Genomic DNA, 9,965 nt, shown 5'->3' on the forward strand with positions numbered 1-9,965 from the left:
AGCTATATGGGGAAACCCTGCCTCAAAACCAAAAAGAACAAAAGACATTCCCACCACACACTAACTGTTTAAGGAACAAGGGCTACAATAAAAGTTGACTGTAGAGAGAAAGTCTTAACTGGATCAAGAATTAAAATGAAGAAACCTGTTAACATTCTAACATATTGGTGGGAGCCTCATTCAAATTACACAAGTTAATTTGTACATAAACTCCTCTTTAGGGACATAGACACACAAAGTCAGCTAAACTATAGTTAAAGGTTCTGCCCATAGTTTTTAGTGCCCCTTATTAATTACAGGGTAGAATACATACTGGCCAAAAATTAGCTCTGGGTCTTCAGAGAGGAGGTGATTTCACTGAAGAATGTGTGCCTATAAATTTACATATTTTTAGCATTTGCACATATGTATTTACACATATTACTGTGTTCCCACAGGGAAATGGTGAGCCTGGTAGTCACATAATGAAATGAAGCTTTGATTCTAAAGGTTTAAACACAGAATTCTCAGGGATCTTGGGTGAGCAAAACAGTTTCCTTTCACTCCCAAACCTAATATTACCAGTGCAGCCCCTGCCCCCAACTAAACTAAGCTCCAATGAAATTGGCTGCTCGGTACAGAATTCAAAGCTTTGGCCATGAAGCTACGTTTCTCCTAAGCATATAATTGGCAAACTAGTTAATCACTCTGTTCTCCCCCTTATGGAAAATTCAGAATCTACCAATGAAAGCAAAACTAGGAAGGCTTTCAGTAATGAGAGAACTAGCTCTGTGATTCAGTTTGCCATCTACTCAGCTTGCTATGGGGACTTTCTTACCAGCCTAACTGTCCTTAACATACGGGTAATATCTCACACATTTTACCTGTTTTGATTATTTCTGGAGTCATAGACAACACTGTATGGGTAGGGCTTTGGTTTAGAAGCTATTTATTTTAAATTAATAATACAAAAGAGGAGGGCTCTTTCCACTAAAGTTCCCCTCCCAAGACCAACCCCCGGGGTATTTGAAACAAAGTCTCTATAGAGACCCTGACCGGAAGCCTTCAGCCAAAATCCAGAATCCCTGGCCACATGTCCCCTCCCTTATTTTCCCAAATAAAAGTATTTCTTGTTCTAGCTCTGTACAGAAGCCAAAGAAAGCCTGTTGGGGAGAGAACTGGGGAATAGCCACATTAACCAGTGACAGCTCACAAGGGGCAGAGGTCTACTTACCCACTGTCCAATAGCAGTCCTCTCAAACTAAGGGATACATGGAGTCTAGAGCCCCAGCTGCCCACCCCACACTGCCTCAGTAGATCCTGGCATTTTCCTGCCATACAGGTAACAATCATCTTGCAGTGTGTCTCATAGTTCAGTCCCATAGATGGCTTTGTGACGTAAATATTCTTCTAAACACTGAAGAACATTATCATCCACCTTTGGGTCAAACTTGTTGGCCAAGAGGTGATGGTTCTGAAGTATCCAGTGCAGGTCTCCCGACCCATAAACACAGACAGCCCGCTGGTGGATACCTGAGCAGGATGCATAAGGCGCCCCATTCTCAATGTCTCCCTCATGATTCTGCCACTTGGTTAATCTTGCAATGGATCTCATGTCTGACAGGTCAAATTTGTGGTGCAAGGGATCTGATCCAGGCATCCATGAGGTACGCTGGAGGGTAGCCCAAAGGTGCTCGTCAGGACTATAGGTGTCTTTTACCCATTCGATTAGTTGTCGGGCTTTTGGGTTACTTAATACATGTTCAATGAAGTCTCTAGAAGCCACCATGTATGCATTCCCAGTGAACATGGTTATGTTATTAGGTGGTGGGGTCTTCCTCTTGCTGGTTATGTGCAATGTGTCTGCCACCTCATAGTGATATTTCCAACGAGTTTTTTTATGTGGAGGTGGTACCTCTGACTCCAAGCTGTTCTGCCCATTCAATAGTTTGAGGGCCTTGACCATCTCAGCATTGGTTTTGATGGGAAAGTCTGTCCCACAGGTGTTCAGGAGGTATTTCCATGGCACGGGGCTCTGGAGCAAGTCTTCCATGCAGTTTAGGTCAGCCTGCACCCTGGACCAGGAGGCATAGACCACTGACACCAGCTTACTAGCTATGAAGACATTTGGGAAGCATGACACAATGGCCCTGACTGCCTGCTTAAAAGTTTCTGAAGACTTCTGATCCACATGGACACAGTATATGTTCTGAGGGGTATACACAGCTCGAAGCAACCTTTCAAAGTTCTCAATCTTCTCATGAACCACCATGGAGTATGCAATGGGGAAGTTGGCCTCTTCTTTGCTCAGTGGGACCTGTATAAACTTCCTCTTGGTCTTGAAGTACTCACAGTCTGCTGTCATGCTAAGGTAGTCGGCCTCTGTGAAGAAATGCCGCTTCTTCTTAATTTCCAGGTTATTCAGCAGCGCCTGGGTCACTGCTTTCTGCTCCCCTCGAATGACCCCTGAACAGTTGATGGAACTCTGTGCTGGCAGCTTCAGGGTCTTGTACAGGAAATTCCTGCAGTACTGGCTTTGGAATTCCTCTGGGTCCAGATCCATGACATCTAAATCACACTTCAATCTGAGGGACAGTTTCAGTGCAATGATGGCCAGCATCATGTAGCAGCCCAGGGTCCACACATGATAGTGCCAACAGAGCCTCCTCCATGAAACCATCTTCACAGGTGGGGACCATCAAGCTTCGACCAGCAGAGGAGGGGGTGGGCTCTCTGAACAGAACAAAGAGCCTCAGATTATAAACTAACTAAACATGTTCCCAGGAATGTCAAGTTCAACTCCAAACTTCTGATGGCAGAAGAGATCTCTTCTCTGGAGAAATAGCTTAGTGAAAACCAGGCAAGGAACCCATCCACCAGGCTTGCTGAGGGAGACTTAAAACTGCCCTACAAAGCAGCTACCAGACTGCCACAGGGACCAGTTCTACCCTTACTCTGGAGAGAGGGAAGCACAGAGCTGGGCTTCCTGAGTTAAAGGTGCAGTTAGCTGGAGGAAGTACCCACCCTTCATCCGTTTTCCTCCTTCCCACCCCTCGCTGCCCTAGAATGAACTTTTATTTGGGGTCTAGAATTTCTAGGCCTGAAAACAAATTATATGAAATTGACTCTACCATCAGTTCTAGAATCAAGCCCCTTTAAAAGGAAGCAGTATTTCTTGCTTCTGTTTATTAATCTCTATATAAAGACTCTTCACATCCCATATCATTAAAAACTCAGAACCTGTCTCTGGCTAACCTTTCACTTTAAAATATCCTTAAAGACATATTAAGTAACTGGGCATGGCAGCACGCCTTTAATCCTAACACTCAGGAGGCAGAGGCAGGCAGACTTCTGAGTTTGAGGCCAATCTGTCTACATAGTGAGTTTCAGGGCTACATAGAGAGACCCTGACTCAAACCAAAAAATAAAAGATAACAATAATAATAATAAAATAAAAAGACATATAAAGCAATTCAATATTGTCCAAAAATTAACAGCAGTCAAATGCTATATCTAATTTAAAATATATCTCTACACAGAGGTGAGTGTCATTATGCACACAAGATATTTAGTATTATCTGTCAACTAGGATCATTTCTGTACACCGTTCCATTTAATCTTTAAAAAAAAAAATAGTCATCATTAGACTCTTATGACAGAAAAACAGGAGCAGCTCTTCTCAAATATCACACGTTAGTAGAAGACTGGAGACGTCTCCCCATTCTGCCTTCCCGGGTCTTTATAAATGAGCTTATTCCACAAACCACACCTACTTTCTAAAAAACAACACAAGGTATTGAGTGCCACCAAAGAAACCAGATTAACAGGGAAAGAAAATCCACTCCCCCACCAAAAAAAGTAAATTAAAAGTTTAACACATCCTTCCAGCAGGTTCTTTTCCTCTGGTTCATCTCTTTGGGAACATAAAATTATATCCTTGTCAGTAGTAACTCTTGGGGATAAGATTTAAGAAGATGGAAAATGGAAAGCTCTCACCTTTGGTACACCTTCTTGGCTGCTGAGGGGAACTTTCTCCGACGTTGCGAGTCTGTAGAGTGAAGGCTAGTTTAGGTCTATAGAGGTTCAAATTAACACTGCAACCTCTGCCTTCTTACCTCCCAGACGAGTGTGCTCATGCTCACAAGACGTCCAAGGAGCTCACTGAGGCTCCTGTTAGACCTATGTAAAGGAGAGAGCAGCAGGTGGCTCTGTCACTCACCTTTTGACTTCCTGTTCTCAGAAGAGGGAGTGAACTTAAGCAAACCATTCAGGGCTGTATTCTCAAGCACTAATCATTCTGGGAGGTGAAGGAGGCAGGGACAATGTTGGCCACATCTGAGAAAGCAATAAAGCATTTCAATCAGAAGAGCTCAGTTTCTGCCTATGCTCTCCTACCCTGACACTATTCACTAGAAACTCAGTGTGCATGCAGACCTTTTCCTCTCACACCCAATACACAGCTATCAGAGATATGTTCCGTCTCCTTTTGTTTGGGAGTAAAAATGTCACTCCTTGTGCTCCTGAGACATCTCAGGAGGCAGAAATAACATCAATACCCAAGGCTCAATCGCTCTCTCTCCCTCTCCCTCCCTCCTTTCCTCTCCCACCCCCATATCTCTCTCTCTCTCTCCCTCTCCCTCCCTCCTTTCCTCTCCCACCCCTATCTCTCTCTCTCCCTCTTCCTCCCTCCTTTCCTCTCCTCTCTCTCTCTCTCTCTCTCTCTCTCTCTCTCTCTCTCTCTCTCTCTCTTTCTCTCTCTCTCTCTCACACACACACACACACAAACCAGTTCATCCTTGAAAGCAATTACTGCTGAGTCAAGAGGAAGAAATAAAAAGATACAAAGAAAAAGATTGCCTCTTGTTTTCAAGTGATATGACCCTACACATACAAGACCTGAAACTTCACCAGAAGACTTAGATCTAGTAAACACCCTTTGCCAAGGAGGAAGATACAAAGTCAACAACTCACTGTGAAAATGTCAGGAAGCCAGTACCAATCAGCCTCAAAACTGAACAAATCCACCTAGGGGTAAAGCTTAGTTAGCCAAAGACACTAACAATCTGGAAGATGAAAGGGAAGAATGGGCTGGGCATGGTAGTGATGGAGCCTTTAATACCAGCACTCAGGAGGCAGAGGCTAGTGGACCTCTATGAGTTCAAGACCAGCATGAGTTCCAGGTAGCCAAAGCTACAAAGTGAGAACTTGTCTCAAAAAGACAAATGAAAAAAGTATGAAGCACTAAATGTGTGCTAGGTTTTTGGCACCAATGTATGCAAGGGAGTACAGTAAAAAACTGCTGATGTGATGGCTCCATGGTAGGGTTAAGGGGAAGGTTTTTTTTGAGAGAGAGAGAGAGAGAGAGAGAGAGAGAGAGAGAGAGAGAGAGAGAGAGAGAGAGGAAGGAGCTAGGGTACTAGTCTGAAATGCTTAACAAATAGAGACTGAAAGATCATGGAGGCCAGAATGGGCTTTCATATGCAGCCACAGGTCTATGGCAATGGCTTCATATGCTCCTTCTGGCAGAAGTAAGGGAATGTCCCTGAGGAATGCTGGCTTTTATCTAGGAATTCTCCTGTAGTCCAGCTTGAGCTCCTTTCTAGACATATGGACAGTGTGACATATAAATACAGACTGTCTGAGATCTGACACTAAAGAAAGACACTTGAAGATAGAAAGGCTTCACGTGTTTGGCAGAATATTGAGAAAATTGCCATTTAGAAAAGTGACCTACAAATTCTTTGTAATCTTTATCTAAATCTGAATGGAATTCTAAAGAGAAATGGGGAGGGGGAAACCTCTAACATGTATATGGAAACACAAAAGGCCAAAAGAATCCCAAAGTGAGGAATAAAAAAGCAAGCACTAGAAGTATCAGAGTACCTGACTTCAAAGTATACTACAGAGACATTGTCACAAAAACCCATGCTCCTAGCATAAAAACAAACAGTGGTACAGAGGAACAGAAGACTTAAAATAAATCTACACTGAGCTCAGTGTGATGGGCACATCTTTAATCACAACACACAGGAGGCAGAGGCAGGTGAGCCAGCTTGATCTACAAAGCAAGTTTCAGTACAGCCAAGGCTACATAGACCTTGTCTCAAAAAAGAAAAAAAAATCTACACGAAAACTGTCATCAGATTCTTGATAAAGAATGGCCAAAAATATGCATTGAAGAGAGACAGCCTCATTCACAAGTGGTCCTGGGAAAACTGGGAAGCTAAACTAGATTATTATCTCCCATCCCCTAGTACAAAAACCAACTCAAAACAGGTAAGAAACCTGCATGGAAGACCTAAAACTTTGATACATCCAGAGGAAACAAAAGGGCAATACTTCACGGTTTTAGAAATGAGACCAAGAATTGACAGACAGGTTTAAAACGCTTCTGCACAGGGGCTGGACAGGTGGCTCAGTGGCTAAGAGCACTTGTTACTCCTTGAAGAGAACGAGAGTTTTGTTTGGTTCCCAGCACCCACAGCTGCCTCTAGTTGCAGAGGCTCCAGCGCCCTCTTCTGGTCTCCACGGTAACCTGTACTCACATGGCTTATACTCATACAAACACACACATATATACATAATTTTTAAAAAGCCTTTTAAAATAAATTCAACAATAAATAATCTAATCAACATGTGGGCAAAGAACTTAACAATTTTCCAATTAAGAAATGCAAATAGCCAATAAACACAAGAGAAAATGTATCCATTCCTTATCCATCAGTGAAATGCAAATCACTGAGATGCAATCTTACTCCAGTCAGCATAGCTAGAATGAGAAACCCTAGAATATGTTGGTAGGGTTGGTGAACCCTTGTACATTGGTAGTGGGATGTAAATCAGTCCAGCCACTATGGAAATCAGTATGCAGATTCCCCAAAAGAAAAAAATAAAAACGGAACTATGTGACCGAGCTATATCATTTCTGAGTATACACCTAAAGGTACCAAAGTCAGCTTACCATGGAGACACTTGCAGGCTCATGTTTATTGTAGCACAACTTACAACAACCAAATTAAGGAGTCCACCTAGATGCCCATCAATAGATGAACAGAAAAAGCAGGCTCATACAGTCAGGTACAGCATGTTTACTCTCCTGTGGACTCTGGCATGGGGAGGGGACCTGGAATGGGGGTTTGTGAAAGTAACAAGAGGCTATTAAGGATATGGAAGGGCAAAGCAAATGTGGGGGGAAAGATAAGGTAATATAACCAAATGAGTATAATCAAAGCACATTACGTACATGAACTGACAAAATGAGACTCTTTACTTTGTACAGTGTACACTAATTTGGAAAACTTATTTGTCCAAAATCAAGAGTCCCTTTTGTCTGTTTATGGTGGCTATAGAAACCGGTGGGTCACAGAAATACACACAGCCATCCAGAGGGTAGATCTCACTATTTGCATCTGGCAGCTGCATGTTGCTGGTAGTCTAAAGAAGAGGTTGCACTAGGGGATATTGGGCTTCACTGAAAACCTCTGATGTGGTTTTTGTAGTGAGTTGTGGGAAATGTCCTCTTCAAAGCTGTTGGCATTTGTCTCATCCCCAGATGTCTCTAGCAAAGAGCAGTATTCCCTGGCAAATGTCTGAATAAAACAATTGAATATAAGGGACTTATCGAGGAGGTTGGGCACACAGATCTGTGGTACAGCATATGTGAAGTTCTAGGTCTAGTCACCAGCACCCCAAACCCAAAGGAACTAGGTAATAACTGTTATGGGGTGACAGGCAGGAGCCATTGGAAGTAGCTATTACTCTACCACTCCTTGGCTGGAGAAACAAGAAATGGAAAATAGCGAAAATTGAAGTTTGCGTAGAGCCCCTAGAAGCTTAAACTCAGAGCTCTGAGGGAGGGAGCATTGCTTAACTAGAGCTAAGGTCTCTAAGCTCGGTGGCCCTAGGCTGAGATCCAGACCTCTTACAGATGGCAGGGGTCGTTCCTGTAAACTGGTCATAGTGCAAGTACAAAAATAAAATGAACGTCTTTCGAGAGGTCAGTAGGCGTTGACGTGGTAATGCTCAAACCGGAAATAAAAAAAAAGAACCGGAAGTCTCTCCTTCAGACTGGCTCCGTTCTGGCAGAGCCCAGCATGAACGCTGTTGGTAAGCCAGGCTGGTTTTCTGTCCTGCTGCCAGCATCACAAAATAAAGTCTTGGGAGAAAGTCCTGGTCTGGAGACTGTAAATGTACATTTCTGCTACTCTCAATGCAGGAACAGATTTCTTTTTCTTGTCTTCCCAGTACTTTCTAACCAGAGATGGAAACTCAACAAAAGCAATGGAGATATGTAGGTTACTCAGCACCCCTTCTTTCATTGACCCGGCTTCATGGGTATTGTCTTCTGGCAGCTTTGGGGGTTTATTCTCATGACTTTCCATTGTTGACCTATAGAAATCTCTGGGGCAAAAAATATTAAAACATAAACAGCTGGCTCCAAAAATCTAAGCCTATAAAACCCCTCCAATATCTTTTTAGATGCCTTTTCTCTGCTATTCAGTCTCCTCTAGTTCCTTTTCTCAAAAAGAAGAAGAAGAAGAAGAAGAAGAAGAAGAAGAAGAAGAAGAGGAGGAGGAGGAGGAGGAGGAGGAGGAGGAGGAGGAGGAGGAGGAGGAGGAGGAGGAGGAGGAGGAGGAGGAGGAGGAGGAGGAGGAGGAGGAGGAGAAAGAAAAAAGGCATCGTGCAGTCAATAAAGAGAATATATTTTGAATATTTTATTCTTAAGATAACCCAAATAGCTACTCTTACTTATGAAACATATGTGAGAATCATGTTAGCCAGTTATGAAAATATTTTGTGGAGATAGCATGTTAGTGACACCTCATGCAGAGTAGTTAAAAGTAAACGTAGGACTTGGCTGAAAAGCTGGGTCTGAATCTTGGATTTGATTGTTTCTTCCTGGAACAAATGCTTCTATAAGTCTGTGACTTGGTGACATCTGTACCATGGGTACCAGCATTAACACCTGTCTTGTAGGCTTTTTGTAATGACTTAAAGATAACCAATTTTCTTTTTCTTATAATTTTAAATATATATATATATATATATATATATATATATATATATATATATATATATAGTGTGTGTGTGTGTGTGTGTGTGTGTGTGTGTGTGTGTGTGATGTGTACTTGAGTTTCCCAAGGAATCCAAAAGAGAGTGTCAGAGTCACCCCTAGACCTGGGGTTGCAGGTATTGTAAGCTACACAGTGAGAGTGCTGGAAGCTGAACTCAGGGCCTCTGCCAGAACAGTATCTGCTTTTAACTGCTGAGCCACCTCTTCAGCACCTAGAGACTTTTTTTTTATATACAGGTCTGGGGGGGGGGGGTGTGCATATGAGAGAAAATGCCCTTAGCAGCCAGAAAAGGGTGTTAGGTCACCTGGAGTTGGAGCTACAGCTGGTTCTAAGATGCCTGATGTGGGTGTTGGGAACTGAACTTGGTTCCTCTGTAAAAGAAGTATGTGCTCCTAACCACCGAGCCATCTCTGCAGCCCCCATTGTAACAATAACTCACATGAAGAGCTTAACAGACACAACCTGACACTGGCAATCCCTCAATAAAGATTGCCACTAAATTGGCTTCACATAGGCCAGATTTACTCACAGACTAACTCAAGAAAGGTGTAAATAGCATTTGTGAGTCTAGACCAGCGGGTCTCAACCTGTAGGTTGCAACCCTTTTGAAGTTGAAAGAACCTTTCACAGGGGTCCATATCAGATATCCTGAATATCAAATATTTACATTACACTTCATAAAAGTAGCAACATTATGATTATAAAGTAGTAATGAAAATAATTTTATGGTTGGGGGTCACCACAACATGAGGAACTGAATTAAAGAGTCACACAGCATTAGGAAGGTTGAGAACCGCTGGTCTAGACAAGCCATAACACTGATACTTGTGATACAGTGAGGGAAAAGACCCAGAATTCACCTACCCTACTGGAAAGAGAGCTGGGTGTAAGCTGTCACTGTCACACCTCCAG

At 42.8% G+C, this 9,965-nt stretch overlaps 1 protein-coding gene across 2 annotated transcripts in view; it reads right to left on the reverse strand.

Annotated features, from left to right (window-relative positions):
- Positions 1-911: 911 nt before the first annotated feature.
- The window catches only part of Gcnt3 (glucosaminyl (N-acetyl) transferase 3, mucin type), an 18,057-nt gene continuing 9,003 nt past the window's right edge, over positions 912-9,965 (reverse strand). The window contains exons 2-3 of one of the 2 annotated variants that reach the window (XM_076926179.1): positions 3,976-4,314; positions 912-2,712 (exon numbers count right to left, since the gene is read on the reverse strand). In XM_076926179.1, the coding sequence (XP_076782294.1) occupies positions 1,346-2,659 (1,314 nt within the window). In that variant the 5' untranslated portion in view covers positions 2,660-2,712; positions 3,976-4,314 and the 3' untranslated portion in view covers positions 912-1,345. Of the gene's footprint in view, positions 2,713-3,975; positions 4,448-9,965 lie in introns of those variants that run through there. The other variant, XM_076926180.1, reaches the window with a different exon arrangement.

This window comes from Arvicanthis niloticus, chromosome 27 (assembly GCF_011762505.2).
Source record: "Arvicanthis niloticus isolate mArvNil1 chromosome 27, mArvNil1.pat.X, whole genome shotgun sequence".
NCBI lineage: Eukaryota > Metazoa > Chordata > Mammalia > Rodentia > Muridae > Arvicanthis > Arvicanthis niloticus.